This window comes from Oreochromis niloticus, linkage group LG6 (genome assembly GCF_001858045.2).
Source record: "Oreochromis niloticus isolate F11D_XX linkage group LG6, O_niloticus_UMD_NMBU, whole genome shotgun sequence".
Lineage (NCBI taxonomy): Eukaryota > Metazoa > Chordata > Actinopteri > Cichliformes > Cichlidae > Oreochromis > Oreochromis niloticus.
In genome coordinates, this window is record NC_031971.2 from 13932878 (window position 1) to 13950865 (window position 17988).

Consider the following 17988-nt stretch of genomic DNA (forward strand, 5'->3'; position numbering starts at 1 on the left):
ACACACCGCACATCCACAAACACACCAACACATGCACACACAGAGCGTGATGATGCGGCGGTTACCGTCCCGCTTGACTCACCGGACGGACGAGAGGGCTCGTCGGGATGCGTAATTCCGCTCCGACGCCGTTGGTGTTAGCGAAAGATACTTTTCAGAGGAGAAAATCTTGCGTGGTCTTCTCGGTCTGTCAGCCCTGTCAGGTGAGCTGCTGGCCGAGCTGCGGGTCAGTGCGAAGCTCCGCAGCAGCGGCGGCAGACTGTAGCGCTGCTCTCAGCTTCCTCGTACGTGATTGGGCCAGGTGGAACGGGCGCATGCACGTGCAGCTCACCCTCACCCTCCTCGCGCGCTAGCGTGTGAGCACTGGTGCAATCACAAGGCGGCAAATAGCGCTGAAGGTGGGCTAGGTGAGGAGCTGGGTATAAGTGGGTATGTTTAATTAGGCGTGAGCACAGGTGGAGAGTAACATGTATTTATGCAACATTAAACCTCCCCGCATTTGGCGCTGTGTTATTCTTATTTACTTGTATACCAAGTAAAGCCAGGATCAGTATTGCTAATACTTTTAACCTATAAAGGCAGCTTATGTGAGATCTGTGTGTCCTGATTCATGAGATGAGTCATCATTAATTTGTAAATCCTGAACACGTTTTAATGACCACTAAATCACTGTGATATAAAGTTATAAAAAATAATTAGTTAACACAACAAAACCCACGTTTCAGTTTTTCGTGTATTTTGAAACTTGTTTTTTTTCTTCTTCTTCTTTTTGGGGGGCGACCTGGAGTGTAAAAGTGCCTGTCTCTAAACTTGGGTCAGCTTCTGTTTTTAGCGTGTTACTTAAATAAAATAGACATGACAGTCAACAGAAAACGGTTGAGACATTTTTCATAGTTCATGTTTAAAACCAGCGTTGGTATCGATACTGTCAATATTTGGATCAATCCGCACACCTGTAACACTATCTTTAATTCAAAGCTTTTTTTTATTTAGCTGGCTATGATTTATTTGTTTTTGTTTTTGTTTTGTTTTTTATTGCATTTACACTATGCATACTTTAGACACTTAAAACAAAACACATCTTCTCTAAAGGAAAACTTGAAAAATTAACATGTTACTAGTTTACCGTAAAACAAATAAAATAAAATTTAAAAAAAATCGGCGTTATTTTAGCAAGTCGATTTTGAGAAACCTAACTTGAACTTTTCAGAAATAAGCTGAACATTTTCACTTATGGATGAAAAAAAAAGTTTTTTGTTTTTTTAATTCATTAATTATTTGTTATTTCAGCTACTAAACAAGCGGTTCCAATTTCAGGTATTTCAGAAGTGGCGGTGAGTTTTAAGTTTCTCTAAAGGCGGACTCCCCCATATGTACCTCACAGTGGTTTGGTCCACTGCCTGCCATTCTCTAACTCCTTTAGTTTGCAAACTGTAAACAAAGGTTGTGTGACACGCTGTTATTATAACGCTCAGTAAAATCCAACGTAGCTACCGTTGGAACCACACGACATTTTATTAGCTTCATTACCTCACCGATAAGTCTTGTGCTTTAATGTAGATACTTCATTACTATGGAGCAGATACTAATATGTATTTATGGAAAGAGGCAGTCTGTGCACACTAAAATGTATTATAAGTTATTGAATTTAGACTTTTTTGGGGGGGGGGGGTAAATTACTGAGTGAAGGTTTCTATCAATGTTGATAAATCTGATATCAAACAATTACAACATCATTTAACTTCCATCCATCCCAACCCTGTCCCAGTAGTCATAGTTATGAAGTGCATGTCATAGCCACACCTATGGTGGATGTGACATGCGTGTTTAGACTGTGGGAGCTCACACAGACACGAGGAGAATATGCAAACTCCACACAGTCAGGCCTCAGCTGAAACCCAGAATCTTCTGCACTATTCCGTTTCATTCAATCTAAAGGAATTTCCCAATTATTTTAAGTTTTACATTTCAAATGCTCTCAAAATATCTAGATTTAGTTTAGCTAAAAAAAAAAAAAAATCATTATATAAAATGCATTTTAAAATGATTAATTAGTTCCTACTTTGTGAATGTCAAAAACATGAATGTGAGATTCCTTTTTTTCTCCCCACCAATGGAAAACATTTACCTCATGCCCCTGACCCCCCAATCCAACCCCAACTCTACAATTCATTTGTTGGCCTGGGACACTGAAAGGCCTCATTTGTGCATGCAGATAAAACATGTCACTGATTTTGTGATGAACATCCTCAAAGCTTTTCCCCGAGGATTAACCGGATCCTGCCAAATGTATAATTGTGGGTGTGGTGGGCTCGTCATTGTGAAAACCTACAGAGGGATCTGAAAGCACATGGAGTTAAGTAAATGCAGACAAGTCCCAGTGAAATGGCTCCACGCTGTAGAACAACTGCTGGGTAAACTACATCAATCTGAATCCATGTCAACAGAATACAGCAGGCTACAGACTGATCTATCACAGCAGCCTGCGTAAAAAGGAAAGGTGGAAAAACACAGGTTATTTATGCTCTGTGTAAGGATATATTTTCACAGGCAGGTCAAAAGTAGCCTGCTTTTCTTTGTTGGCCCCTGGTGGTGACTTTCTATACAAGCTACTACCATTAACCCCAATTACAGCACCAACACTGAACTCTGGAGACACTTTTTTTTAAATGTTTTATTTTCCCCCAAAAAAGGTTACACAACATTCAGAATCCTTTTAACTCAACATTTGTTAATGTTTCATTATTACAAAGGTAGATGCCCACTAGGACACGGTGCTACCACAGTAGCACACCATTATGCAGGTCTTTAGGAAAACAACGCCAAAAGGCAGCATTTTTGTCATACTAAAAATCAAATAGAGATTAAAAATATATAGCCATCTATTTTAAGGAACAGATTGTTGTACAAGATTCACGCTCTCACACTGCTATAGCGAGCCACAGGAGAAGTACAAATCCACAAAGTGAGGACCACACTAGCAGACAGAGCGTCCCCTTTGGAATAATCATACTTTCACACAGCCCATCGAAGGAAACCGTATGCAGCCTACGCAAAAGAATGCTGGTGTTTAAATTTACAAAAGACAGTATCTCTCAAGTTAATTGCATTTTGGTTTAAAACGTACATGTCACACACCTCTAATAAGTTTTTGATCTCAATTTCAGAAATGTGCACGTGTGCAGTATGGTTAAGTATGTTTGAGAACAGCACATCTTCGCCAAGGTACTGGAGTTTTCCTTTTATTTGTGCTGCGTTTAAACGTGTAAAATTGTACAGGATCCATCTCCGAGGGTGGAAGGTGCTCGTTTGCTCCATTCTCTTACCATTTTCTGAACACTGGTAGCGAGCGCACCTGCTTTAGAAAAGAAGACCAGACAGCATGGAATTGAGGAGAACCAATTCAAGAAATCAAGGCACATCTATTCACATAAGGCTGATCCTTCATTTTATCAACACTTTTACCCATTCAACCGCGAGCCCTGAATGTAGACAGAACAACAAAAACCCCAGAAATCCTAAAAACGGAGGGATTGTGTAAACGCCATCTGAACTGCCATCTCTTTGCACGGAGTGTTTCAAACATTTGGGAAAACTTTGGTTTTTGCACAAGTGCGGGGATGGATGGTTATCTAGCTCATCCAGAGGAAGAAGTCAGTTACAGTAGCTTAGCATAAAATTCACAATCAGAAACATGGCTGCCTGGTTTTACCTCTGCACAAGCACACCTTGATTTCATACACTTTGGCTTTTTGTATTCATGAACTTTAGAGGTATCAGGAGGCAGGTTCCTTTCTAACCGATGGAAAGAGTAAAGCTACCCTCGTGTCCAGTTTTTATCCTAAGCTGACCGGCTGTTGGCTTTAAAATGAGCGGACAGAGCGGATCTTACATGAGCCTCGGCAAGAAAGCAAATTCCCAAAATATCAAACTACCACTTTAATCAGAGTTTGTGGGTAAAAGTGATCAATTCATGAAAGGGTTTGCATTTTTTTAAAAAAGAAAAAAAAGTGTCCTGCTTATCTTTCGCAAAGCATTCATCGGCTGATAAGAGCAGTATAAAGAATGTGAGTAAAACGGCAGTTGTTTCGATCCCATAGCTGCCCCACTTTACAAAGCCAATATGTCCACTGTGCTGGGATACAACATTCATACGCTGGAATACAAAAGGCCATGTAGAGTTTCCAAACGTGTTTACTGCAGCAACATCTGTTTGACACACCTGTCAAACAGTGCAAAAGTGCGTGTTTCAATGATCTGAAATAACCAAGAAGAAGAAAAACGATTTAACAAAGAAAAATGGAATGTGGGAGGGTTTTTTTTTCCTTTTTTGCATTATTTTCATTTACAGTTCTCGAAGTTCGAAAAGCAGTGAGAATAGCGTTAAAGAGGGAAGAAAGCTCCTGTAGTTTCTCTGTAAATTTGACATGTCCTGTCAAATGGAGCCAAAAAGGTTTCGAAAAGGAATGGTTAGTGCTCTTCCAGCCAAGACGGACTGTCCCCGCCTGGCATTTTCAACTTGATGTGGAACTGCTTGAGTGTCTGTTCCAGCTGCTGTTGATTTCCAGCATAGTATGCAGCGATGGCATTGTGGAACAGGATGAGCTGATTATGCAGAACTTTCACCTGAGACAGCAGGAACGACAAAGAGACACAATTAGCTGAAAGTTAACACGTGGGCAGTGATATGTAGAGCGAGCTAGCATCTAACCAACCTTGTTCTCCTCCAGGAACTTCAGCTTAATGGAGACGTCGTTTCGCATCCTCTCGTATTTCTCGCGGTGGATCTGGAACTGCTGCTGAGACAGCTCGATCTTCGGCATGGTGTTGGGGTCACGCGGCCCCAGATTCAGCTCCTCCAGATCTGTACGGTATGCATCATACTCAACCCTAGGAGTGTTTAAATATATAAACCACATCAGAAAAACGCAAACTGCGTCAACTGAATCGACAATAATTTTTGTACAAAAAAAATGTTTTACATTAGTGCATCGTAAATGCATTATTAAATATTGCCCTGATGTAAAAGCTGTCCTCGAGTCTGTTTGTCCACGAACTCAACAACCTGAATCTCTGGCAGCAGCTTAAACACAATACAATTTGTCCACAATTAAAACTGTCCATTTTAATTAAAATGGTAATTCATCAAAATAAAAACAACAACTTATATGTCTGAACTTTAGAGGAAGACGTTTCCGTGGGCGTCCAGCCAAAGCTTTGTGTCTCACGATTAAATAAAAGTCTGTTTGGTGCAGAAGTAGAACTAAGCCTGTGTGCACATTACCTTGCAGCTTCATACTGTTTGATATTGATCATGGTGTCTTCGATTGTTTTGTCCACGAGCGTGTTCACACTGGAGATGAAGAAGTTGATGGCAGCCAGCAGCGTCTCTCCGTTTTTGGACAACAGCTTTTGGGTTTCAGCGTTGTATCCAAACTCCTCCTGAAAAGAACAGGCACAATTATTCGTTTATTGCACCAACATATAAAAAACAATGAATCTGGCTCAAATTTAAACACACGGGTTTAAGCTGTGACCTTTCACAAATGTAATCGACTAACACACGCACTTATTTTGAAAAATGCCCACTTAAGGCATCGTGAAACTTCAATTAACTTAAGTAAACTTCAACATTACACAATGTGATAAAGAGCTCTGATTTCACTTATTTCAAATGACCCCAAACCGCAGCCTCTAAAGATGAATTATCACCACCATAACTAAACACTACAAGCTTCACGCATTCACAAACTTGGGTTTCCACGCCGCCCATCCAGCGGTGCGACAATACCCCATCAGCCTTTTAGGGCTGAGGGGTAAAAACTACATTCAGGTGTGGCAAACTGCTGGCAAACAACCAACTTCTTTGCAACTGATTTCAACCTGTGACCGACAGCAACCTGAAAAAAGAAGCACTGGTTTCAGTCGAGGGAATGCACATTGTTCGCTAGCAACCAGTGGCTGTATCACATCCAATAATGGCGGACAACTCTTAACTAATGTGTGCATGCTGTCACATAAGATACCTCTAAATACTAGAAAGAGTAATAACTCTTGTGAAAATGGAAATATGCCTGTAAAACAACAAATATGACCTAAAAAAAAAAAAAAAAAAAAAATCAAAAAAAAAAATCAAAAAAAAAAAATCACAATTTGTATAATAACTGGGGTTTTGAACCTCTCTTTGTTAACTTAGTCTCTAATGCAGCAGGTATTTGATGTGTTTTTGTACTCTACTTCTGCACAAAATAGACATTATAAGAGGATAATGGCTGATCTAGGTCTATAAAAAATAAATAAATAAATAAATGAATACTTCAGGAAGGAAACAGTGCTGCTGCAGAAAAGTTTATTTATTTTACTGCCCACTGCTACTGTTAACTTCTTCAAAAAACAAAAAACCCCCATGAAAATTAAAGGCTACTCAGTTCATATAAGGTCTGACGTTGTCCCATAGCATTCTGAAAGAGACCAGATCAAAGTGAAATGGGATCCAATCTTGCCGATCGAGTTTTCTGATCAGTGTTTTATAAGCTGCAGATTCAACAATGCAAAACAGACACAGCAGGATAGGAGGAGCAAGCAGAAAAACATATTTATGGCTTTCCTGCCTCACTGAAGACATGCAAATACAGCGCCAATGCAACACAGACAGTTTGCGCTGCTGTAACTTCACAGAAGGACTTATTGTGACGTCAGTAAGATATGGTTCTAGATGATCTATATCTTACTCACAGCAGATTTTCATTTAACAAAAAAAAAAAAAAAAAAAAAAAAAAAAAATTTAATTAAATCACACACGCAAAACCGATCTGCTTGTGTACTGAAAGCATCTTTAAAACTAAAAATTCAACTCATAACCTCTGGACAAGGTTATATGTTGAGCATGAGCTGCTATGGTGATCTAGACACTCTGAAGCAGAACCACCTTCACGACACTGAAAATTTTGGCTTCATGTTTGACATACCTCAAAAACCCAAAGAAAGCTCAGAGCCCTCAGACGGATCACAAGCCAATAGCTTCTGCAGGATTTTTTTTTAAAACTGTGTATTAAATCCAGTCTGGCTGTTTTTAGATTTTATGGGGACTCACGTGGAGTTCCGGTGACTTGAGGCTGAGGTCGGCGAAGGCATCTCCCAGCTGCCTCTGTGTCTGCATGATCTGGGAGAGCTGACTGGCCAGCATCTGAGCCAGCCTGATCACATGCTGGTACTTTCTCTTGTTGTCACGGAGGACTTCGATTTGGGCCTCTAGCTCCAGGTCCACGGTCCGCGAGCCTCGACCCAGCTTCTCTGACAGGATCTGCCTAGTACACTGTGGAGGACAGACAGTTGAAACAAAACAAGCAAATAATAAAAAGAGAAATTTAAACATAAGAACAGGGACAGCTGGGAGTTTCTACTTAAGAGTGGAGTCACAATAACGTCTAAAGTGACAGAAGATGTCTCCTAACATCCCAGTTTACAAATGGAAGAAGAAGAAACAGGTTAGAAAAAGGACAAAAATAAATCAAGTAAAGAGAGGTTTACTTTATATGTGTTGATGCTCCACTTTCTCACTAGGTCCAGTTTTTCCATCGCTGGATTCTTTAAGTCTTCTGAAAGCACCACCGCTCCGCTCTTTGGCTGTGCTGTCATTGAGCCTAGAGAGTTGAAAGTCATTCACTTAGCGAAGTGATATCTATGAACAGCCCAGTTGAAATTAACTTTACAGCTTTAAAATGCTGTCAGTGACGGTAAAAACGACAGGAGCTTCATTTTGTTTTTGTTTTGGATCTAGAGAAATGCTGAAAGATACGGAGCTCCAGAGCTGACAAAACTGTAGGTGGTCATCATCTGAAGGTAAAAAGGTCAGCTACAGTAGCTTTAAGTGATAGTTTTAAAATCAAATGACAACGGAGTGAAGAAGGTTTTGATTTATTCCATTTTCTCTCATCTGACCGCCTTTCTATAACATGATGGCAGCTTTGAAGCTCCGTAAAGACACGCCGGGTGCCACATTACGCGAGGACAAAGGCTGCAGGCAGGAAAACCCACTGAGATTAAATTTGAAGGCAGTTTCTTTCTCCAAGCCAAGCAAATGTAAAGGTATCAAGAAGTTAAATCTAGACATTCTGAGATGTAGACCTCAGTAAAAGGACTCTAAAGGGTATTTAAATGCTCACCGATAGCCAGTGCAAAGCATAACACTACTTATGTTAGCCTGGTCTTATGCAAAGGCAAAGTCTGAAGAGCCAACAAACAGGAAGGGAGAGGAAAGGTTTGATTTGGAACGAAGCACAGCCTGCGGGAATAAAGAGCAGGTAAGGACCTGGTGAGAACCAAAGGCGGTAAAGTAGATTGTGGTTAATTTTGTGTAGAAAATGGTGTTGCTTCATCTGATTCATACACCATCGCTTCGAGGTACCTTTCTCAGCCTGACTATCGCTGGAAGAGCGCGCCAGGCGGCTGGCAACAGCCGAGCTGGGAGCTACAGGTGACACGGGAGATGTGGGCAGGCTTGCTGACCCTGGGAGATAGAGTTATCATTAGTGCGTTACCTTTTTTCCAGCACAAGTATAAGGGGGACTTTCTCACTGGTGTTCATTTCCTGTGGCCCCCCCCGCAGCTCTCCCCGTGCTGTAGGTGAACGTGCTTGTGAACAAAAGCCTACCTCAGCCAGCGTAAATAACATGGAAAATAGCCATGGCAACATGGCGGTGAATGGGCTCTAACAGCTCTACGCACTATGGGGAGATTTGCATTTGCATTTGTAACAAGGACATGATGATAAAACGTAAAAGGGGCGATAGGATGTGAAGATCACAGCAAACTCATTAAATTCAATTAGATGTCCAGCTTTAGAAATTCAAATTTCTACCTTTTATATTTTAGAGAGATTTAACAAAAACAAAAACAAAAGTGGGGCAGTGGGAACACGGACAGATGGGCGGTTTGTAAACTCAGAATGTGGCAAATAAAATCCAATAATGTAACAAGCTGACAAAGCCTGATAACACACTGATGGAGATGCTGCTTCATAAAACCTCTGAATAGTGAGGAAACGGTCCACAAAGCAACAGGCGTAAAACTGGGGAAAGTACGGCTCACCTTTGTATGGTCCTGATTCAATGATGCCCTCTGTGGTTGAGGCAAAGTTGCTTGAGGTGACACAAGTCTCTGAAAGGTTTATGGCCCCCGGGCCACTGCTATAAGAGTCCTACGGGAGGAAACAAAACAAAGTTAAAATAGTTTCAGTGGACCTAACAGACACAAACATTACTACTACTTCATATGTACAAGAAAATAAAACGGCAGAATTCAGGTAGATTCTAATCTAATAAATCACTATAAAAACATATCTGCACTTGATTTCTTAAGGAAGCTTCCTTCTGTAGTCTGAAACCGTCCTCCTGGAGATCCATAGAGAGACGGCTTTGACTGAAATACAATCTCAAGACTATCAGCTATCCCCTGATAACAGTTTAGCTCTCTCTTAGCATCTTTTATTTGCCTTCCTGACCAGCAAGCAGAACAGGAAGTCTTGGCGTGGAAGCTACAGATGATTGGTGGGTGTCCCCAGAGGCTTAATCAAAAGAAGGTCTTATGGGTTCGCACATTAACAACTGATTTAGTGAAGCTAAATTTGTGAGTCGCTTTTGAAATAAAGCTATGGTCGAGAAGAGAGAAAACCTCCACTGTGGTTTTTCAAGCTGTTTAAATCTTTTATACCATCTAAAGTTTTAATGTAACATATTTTTTGCCCACTAACAGTGCAGATGAAGAGTGTCTGCACCAGCAGAACCACCTTCTTACTCATTGTAATAATCATATGAATGACACACACACACACACACACACACACACACACACACACACTTGTGAAACATTCACCACTCCTAACAAATTAATAACCTCAGACTCAAGAAAGCTCAAACAGCCGTGTCCAGGATCAATTCATCTCGTTCACCACTGAATCATTGCGTTTAAGTTCAGGAGAGTTATGACCATGTGGTCAGCAGTAACCATGACCATAAAAAACAAAAAACATGGAGATATGTTAATGCGTTATGGTTTTCCTGTCACCATTACACATATTGATGCCTTCCTAAAGCGAGAGTCAATCAAAAGGATCACTCCCTCCATGACTATCACCATCTACACCACAGGTCTCCAGCTCCAATCCTTGAGAGTTACACTGCTGCAGCTTTTAGATGCATCCTTGTTCCAGCAGACCTGAAACAAATTAATGGCTCGTTACCAGGACTTTGCCAAACTTGATGGCATGCTGAAGACGTCATTCAACCATTTGATTCAGCTGTCAAGGGCAGTAGCTGTCGAGGACTGGAGCTGGAGACCCCTGATCTGCACTATAGGTATATGAAGCCATATGGTGTGACCTGACATGCACCTCAGCAGATATCTTGCTATCCCGCTCAATACTTGTCACACACTAACAAAGGACCTGGCCACTTGTATAGATGCTGTAGGCTCTACACTGATTTATCACAGCAGGATTCAAGTGGCATGCAACACATGTATCAAAGTTCTTTATCATTTTACGCATAAATAATATAAGAATATTTATTTCATTCCTCCATTCACATTCAAGTTAAATCAAGTCAGATGAAACCAGGTAAGAACCTTCCGGCAATTTATCAATTCCTGCCTCAGCAAGTTATTTTATCAGGATTAAACATTTTAAAGTTCCACACATGCTTGTGGTTACACCATAGACAGTTTAAAAAAAAAAAAAAAATCTGAACACAGCGTGGAAGTGCTTAAAAACTTGCACTCTATCTGAAACCACCAGATGGCGATAGCTGTGGTTGCAAAAAGACTTCCAGTCCTATAGAAGTCTATGGGAAAATGTCTCTCTTTCCCAACCTCTAAACACTTTGCTACTAAACTCACTCGTTAGTCACTCATTCTTGTGTCATACTGACTAAAAAATTAATTGTTAAACTTGGTCCTGCTTTATGTGAAAAAGAAGATTAGCTGGGGTATTTTCTGCTCGCTCATGGGCTTGTCAATCATAAGTTATTAGCCAATGACGAAGTGGTTTCAAAGCCAGACCCGCCCCTTCTCGTCACATCTGATGTCTTGCGACCAAGACGGTAACTGAGGAAACACTCGTTTGAGGTTTCCATCATGTCCATCCTTTATACTGTCTGTGAGCTGAACGGACTTGGCAGTGTGACTGTGAGCTATAAGGAGCAATCAGCTGGAGTCACTGCCAATCTCACACTGATGAGAAAGAAATGTGTCTGAGGTCTGTATGTGATTGGTTTCTGGTGGAAAGTGCTTTTCTTTACCGTACCATTACATCACTGCTTGACTCCCTTAAATTAATTTAGCACCAAACATCTGCCACTTAGAGCTGCTCAAAAGTGTACAGTTCATGCTCTTTTTTTAGAGATCCTGACAAACTGAATATCAATTGACTGTAAAAGATGTTAAAAATAGTGAATACATCCCTTTATACAAGTTTCCCTTGTTTTCTGACACATACTCTTCATAGATATTTGCACAGTTTTTAAGGTTTAATGAAACTAAGCTCATCTCTTACCCTGCTGAATACAGACTCGGGGCTCTGCTCTAGTTCTCCATTGCTGGTGACGGGGATCTCCGCCGCTGTGCTTCTGTGGGACTCCTCGGCCATTGTGCTCTCCTGCAATAAGGATGGTTAAATGAAGCGGGTTATTTCTCAAGGAAAAAAGAGGAGACTGGATATCATAGACTGTAAATAACAGATGTATCGTCGAGGGCTTAAAATTAAGCCAGTGCAGAGGAGCTGCGTCCTTCAAATGGGCAGCAGGGGGCGACTCGTCATCTGTTTAAAAATAAGTTTAATATACAGAAGTCAATAAGAAAAAAAAAAAAACACCCTATTTCTCACTGGATTTACCATTTTAAGTAATCATCTTCCAAGTGCGTTATAGTCAAAATGGCCAACAGCATGATAATTTTGTAATTTTATGTACTTATAGCCAAGATCCAAAAACACAGCAGTTGTAGCAGGCTATATAGTTGTAAGAGTTTCAAGTGAAGTTTAGTGGGGCTTTTTCTGTAACTTTAGCACTTTTGTTCACACTCAATGACATACAAATAACATAATTTGACGATTAAACTGCTTTTCTAATATTTAACATCAACAAATACTTAACATGGTCAGTTTGACTTTTCTACATTAACATACCTAAACCATGCTGCATCACCATGACACTGATCAATTCATCCTCCTCTCAGTTTTCTTCACCGATTATCAAGACAGGATGAAAAGATTTAATTTACGATTAGATTTAAGATCGTCGCTCTGATTTCAGCACCGATCAGGATATGAAGTTTTTGTGCAACAACAACTGGCATCAGCTTTCCACACTCCCCTATTTCACAACATTATTTCTTAAAGCTACACAGAATAGAATGCATCATCAGTGGCCTTCCACATCTCCTAATATCATCCACTGCAATGCCTTAAACAGACAATACCCAAATTTTGTGGCTATGTCCATGCGAGCATTAGCTCGCCCTATACAGCTGGAATAAGCATCGAACTCAGAATAATCATGTGGCAGTCCTCATTTTATTCGCCATGAAAAACAGAAATCGTAGCCTTAATCATGATGCAGTGACACATCGGCTCGTTTAGCTCAACCTCAGAGCAAACCGCAGGGTGGCAACAGTTTATGGCCACATCAGTTTTGTTTAAGCTATAATAAACTGTCTGCAGTTGGAGGATGAAGATACAGCTGTGCTAGTTTTAGTACTTTTTTATGGCCTAATCACTGTGGACCTGAAAACTGGGACACTGACCTAATCACTATGACATTCTGTATGGAAGCTTTTGTGAGGCCTGTGAATGTTAGTGTGTGGGGAAAAAAGCATTTACAGTGAGGTGTTTTTATAATCAGTACAGGGGAATTTGTATCTTTGAGGAAGATACTTTATTTATGAATCTTGACCCCTTTCTAAATAATGCAAGTAGTATCCAGATCACCTGGTAAGAGGAGCCGGTTCCTGTCTTAACAGACTGAGTGGTTTCACTGTGAGAGCATAACGGTAAGTTTATATTGACCCCTACAGCATTTTCTCTCTCATCAACCCACACACAATACTTCACAACAAGAAAGGGAATGTTTGGTACATTTATCAAAAAAACATAACACTGAAATATCCCATGACAGGGTATCTGGGAGACACTACAGCCTCAACACTATTTGAAAGTGATCCTACAAACTTGGCACATGTTTTTGGACACACAGCATTTTCAGGTCTCTTCAGAGATTCTGGTCTGGACTCTAGCTGGGTTGCAACAGCACTTTCCCAAAGCCACTCCTGTGTTTTCTCACCAGGGCATTGTGTTCATGAAATATAAACTTTTAACACAGCCTGAGATATAAATTCAATCCAGGTTTGCACTACATTTTCTGCATCCATCTGCAAGGGCCTGTTGCTTCAAAGTATTCCCACAGCATGATGCCGCCACCACCACGTTTCAGCGTAGGGGTCGTATTAATGAGGTGATGGTCAGTGTTAGGTTGTTCTCCACTCACGTCTTTAGGAATTGTAGGTAGATATTTCACTCTTTGGTTCCTCAGCACAGAGGATTTTGCTTCTCCTCGTTAAGATCTGCTTACCGGTATGTGTCTCCCAGTAGGCTCAATCGGTGACTGCTGCACCATTTTTCCCCTTCTATTCGAACGTTGTTCACAATGGACCAAAACAGACTAGACTGGATTCTTGGATACCTGTTCGACTGAGGCCTCTTGTCCTTAATTACTTAGTTTGACCTGTTTTTACAAAGACTGTTGGTGTTTCAAAACGTCTTCTGTTTGAGAATGATAGAAGCCAACATCCTCTGCACACCTTCTGCCCTCAGGTCCGTGCTTTGACACAATCATAACCAAAGGACTAGTGCCAACTGTCTGAACTTCATGGCTCAGGTTTCACTCTAACATAGACCATCACCTGTGAGAACTTCCAGCTCTAATTATGACTTGTGACTTCGACTGCAGCTTGGAATGCAACTAAATAAGATAGACTGGAAGCTGCAGTGAGCCATTACTTACAACAGCAATGGTGTGTAAACCACTTTATACCATTCTCAAATACTTTGCAAAGCCATAGATTTGGCATTTTGCTTTGACCACATTTTGTCTCAAGACGAAAGCTTGATGTGAAATAGTTTAATGTGTTTGAGTGAATGGAAGTCAGAATTGTTTATCAAAAATCAAATTCACCTGCTTCACTTACTCATCCACAATATAACACATTAAAAACAGGATGGCATGTGCGATAAAGACACTACTTTGCTGGCTGCACCGCGTGATCGGCACATTAATACTTAAAGGCCATAGGAAACCTGCAGGCAGGCAGTACAGATAAGCACTGCTCTGCTTATCCAACTACCAGCTGGAAGTAAGACTGGCTCCACTCAGGTTCAAACCATTTGCCTAAAAAAGGTACATCTCCAATAACAAGCATAAAGAAAATATGTAAATAAACACTGATTGAAATTTGCTGACTAGTTCTGTTATTGGTGCTTTTAGCAGCAAATTCTAGCTGTCCATGCATCCAGATTAATGACTCTTTTTATACAAAAAACAAAAACAAAACAAAAACATAAAGAGACGATTCATAGAACGACAAATTATCAGGGGTCTTGAGCCAAAAATGATCACACCCACAGTCTGCAGGAAAACTGTCTAACAGTGTTATTCCACTGGCTGCAAATGAGTCGGGCGTGCGAATGGACAAGGTATGGCATGTCATAGGTTGCCATTCCCTACGGTTCAGTATCCTGGATACAGATCAACATGATGTAAGAGGGAGGGATGGATAATAACAATAACCTTACTGTCCAATTAGCTGTGTCAGCCTTAAGAGGAAAGAGTCACGTCTTGCAAACTACGGAAGAACATGACACAATAGTGTTGCACAATGTTGTGCTCAAACTGCAAACAAAAACAAAAAACACCCCACCACCACCACCACCAAAAAAATAAGCAAAATCTGAAATTTGTCTATGTCAAAAGGGGTGTATGCAGGGTGACTAAAGGAAAATGGAAAGAACAATTAAAATTTCTGATATGAAATTCTTGGGATGCCACATTCAATGCTGGCGCTGAGCCTGAAACTGAACACAAAACAACAACCTAAGGAGTCACATTCCAGAAACAAGAAATGTGGGATTGCCTGTGAACGTTCAGTCAGGACTCCAAATCTCTCAAACCAACCATGTGACCGGCATGTGCAGAACTCAAGAGTTGTATGAATGTCCAACTTACCAAAGAAGGAAACTGTATCATTCGCACATCAACTTTCAATTAACAGTTAGCTTTAATCTAAATAGGGCAAAATATGGACAGATGCATACTTACTGCCAGAAGGGGATAACCATGGCAAACCAGCACTTTGTAACACATGTATATTTGCAATAATACAAAGTAATAAACAGAAATTCATCTCTTTTCTTAGCAATCACTTTGCTGTAAGCCAAAAGAGCAGAGTGCACGAGGCTTTGATGATCCTCAGACACATTACAAAGCAACACTTGGTAGCTAGTGAGAAAACCAAGCGCACCACCAACAGAGAGAAAACCAGCTACATCAGCTAATTTGTAACGCCTGCAAAGCAAGTGGAAGATGAAACAAAGCAAACATAAAAGAGGGAAACAAACAATCACTCTACACAATAACGCAGTTTCTTGTTTTTGATTACTTCTAATAAAGCTCCGCAACAATATTTAACCTGATTATATAGGAAGAAGACCGCCACCGCAACAGCAAATCAAGGACAAAATAGCAACATGAGCGAGAGCACAGAGAGGAAGTGCCAGGACAGGTCGATTGTTCAGAGTGAAGGTAAATGTCACCTTTGTTTCAGTGCGAGTATCTCCGCTTTCCTCTGGTGTTTCAGCCGTTTCAACGCTGTGTTTCGTCCCGTGTCCCCTATCGGCTACACGACCAGACGCCAAAGTCTCGCTCTGAATGCCCTCATCATGCTCCTTCTGTCCCTTCCTGTTACTGCTTTCTGCATTCTCTTCATCACTGTTAATGTCAATGTCGTACATCACATCGTCTTCCCTGACACTGCTGCTGTCTACGCTCTCCTGCTTTAACTCCTTGCTCAAACTCTCCTCTGCTTTGCCATCCTCCTCACAATCCATCTGAGGCTCCTCGGATGAGGTCTTTCCCGACTCTGCCTCAAGACTAACTTCAGACATACCTGGAAACAGACAGACAGGCAAGTATGAAAAAGTTCGACGAAGCTGGCCGACTGCTTATAGTGTCCCTCCTAACAAAGCTTGCGTATGGATTCAATGAAATCAGTTAAATGCTGCTTGTAAGGTCTTTTAGGACTTCTCAAAGTCTTCTTTGTCTTTTTTATCTGTATCTCACTGAGTGATGACTTTTTATTAAATACGGCACCAGGGAATCACAATAACGGTTTTCTAACTTTATACAAAGTAATGTTTTTGTACGAAGTATGAATCGTTTAAATTCACATTATTTAAATGAGTAGTGGGATTTGAGGCTGCACAATACATACTCTGGGCCACACCTACAGCACATCCATGTACTATACTTCCTTATTTGCCCCAGACCTCTGAATTGTCTGCCTATCAGGCACACGTAAAGACCAGTTGTAATTGTGGTGTATGTCCTACAGTTCTAGCACATTAATGTGTCTATTGAATGGCCATATTTGAACTTTGAGCCAAATACATGTGAGAGGCACAAACTGGGGTTCTGTTATTGATGGAAGCACTTGCACAACAGAAAAGTGAAGTGGCTCAGATATAGACACCATTTTTAAACTATACTCAGGAGCAGCTGTGTAATCCAATACCTAACTAGAACTCTCAACAGGACTTTACAGTTCTATTTATTATTTATTCTAAGGTAAATTTCGATTGTATTTTACCTTGCATTTTAAAACGTACCTGTTAAACTACAGGTTGTTAGCAGTCACCTGAGATACTGGAGCAACTACCTCAGATATTAGAGACCTGTTGGATAATTTCCAGATTTTCAGCTCTCTGCCGGAAACAAAGTGCACCTTTCACATAGTGTTAACCGCGTCAGGTTTATAGCCTTTATGACATTGTGGAAATCGACGTGGATGCTGCTAGTACTACCCGGAACAGAGTCGAGTTTATCAAGGTTACCTGTTGAAGTGCAGTCACGTGACTTGCTGCAAGGCTGTTCAAAAGTGATAAAAAAAAAATACTTTCCAGACCAAATATATAATGCAGCTAATTCATTTCATTAATTGAGGTTGCAACATAATAGATGTGATAAGTATGCATCAACCAAATCGTTCCCTAGCTTTACCCGCTAGTCAGTTAGCCCTGAGCTGCCCACTAATTTGACTTAACGTGAATCTATCGGAGCTGTTGACGTGTAGTTAGCTAACGTTAAGTAGCTAACAAGCCAACAAGCAGCTAAGGGAAAACTTCCAATGAAAGCACTTAAAAAGTTGACAGTGTCTTCAAGCTTCGCTGGATGTGCACATCCGTGCAACAATTAAACAGGGAAGAAGAAAACTTTAGTTCACATTACCTGTGTGCGGCTGCGGCTAACTGTTTTAGCTGTGCCCTGTTAGCCGTTGTAGATGCTTATTGAAATCCTCAGCACCGGGCCGCACTGGACGTTTTAACGCAAAGGGCTGTTAACGCAGACGGTGCATATAGATGTACTAGCAGTTTATCATCGGCTGTTTTTCACTCTCGGCAAAGACGCCAGACTCGCTGTTTGACTGCCCGGAAAGACTGTTCCACTCTGCGGGGCCTCCGCTGTCAGCTGAAGCAAACTACATCATTTGCGGGATGCGCTCTCCCCCTGCTGTTAAAATATGTTGTTTGCAGTTTGTGTCGGATGCTTGTAATACGTTTATTATATATTTTAGATCCGAGTAGAGACATATAATCTAAGGCAAAAGGATAAGATAAGAAGAAGACCGATGTGTTTGTAAAGCATTCAACGTCAGTGTTTATCTCAGCTA

At 40.9% G+C, this 17988-nt stretch overlaps 2 protein-coding genes across 4 annotated transcripts in view; both read right to left on the bottom strand.

The window, feature by feature from the left end:
- fhdc1 (FH2 domain containing 1) overlaps nt 1-411 on the bottom strand; it is a 32531-nt gene extending 32120 nt beyond the window's left edge. Inside the window, exon 1 of the mRNA XM_003449737.5 lies at nt 83-411. The gene's annotated coding sequence lies outside the window, so the exon portion shown is untranslated. The remainder of the gene's footprint in view (nt 1-82) is intronic.
- A 2247-nt stretch (nt 412-2658) lies between these two features.
- On the bottom strand, nt 2659-17934 carry arfip1 (ADP-ribosylation factor interacting protein 1 (arfaptin 1)). 3 transcript variants are annotated; one of them, XM_005469785.4, is made up of 10 exons: nt 17547-17934; nt 15857-16209; nt 11549-11650; nt 9091-9199; nt 8408-8509; nt 7531-7643; nt 7094-7315; nt 5285-5442; nt 4716-4890; nt 2659-4626 (listed from the first exon to the last, which is right to left on the bottom strand). In XM_005469785.4, exons 2-10 carry the CDS (start codon nt 16205-16207, stop codon nt 4471-4473), a joined length of 1488 nt encoding a protein of 495 aa, XP_005469842.1. In that variant the 5' UTR covers nt 16208-16209; nt 17547-17934; the 3' UTR covers nt 2659-4470. The 3 variants fall into 3 exon arrangements, with proteins under 3 accessions (XP_005469842.1, XP_005469844.1, XP_003449749.1); XM_005469787.4 differs by lacking the exon at nt 15857-16209 and having other exon boundaries at nt 17547-17931; XM_003449701.5 differs by lacking the exon at nt 8408-8509 and having other exon boundaries at nt 17547-17921.
- Nucleotides 17935-17988: the final 54 nt, after the last annotated feature.

Bases quoted from the DNA above. Each gene is read 5' to 3' on its own strand.
- arfip1 (XM_005469785.4), bottom strand. From the start codon at position 16,207: ATGTCTGAAGTTAGTCTTGAGGCAGAGTCGGGAAAGACCTCATCCGAG. The intron at 11,651-15,856 runs GTGACATTTACC...TCCTTATTGCAG, and splicing joins ATACTCGCACTGAAACAAAG to GAGAGCACAATGGCCGAGGA. The intron at 9,200-11,548 runs GTAAGAGATGAG...TTCCTCCCGTAG, and splicing joins CCGAGTCTGTATTCAGCAGG to GACTCTTATAGCAGTGGCCC.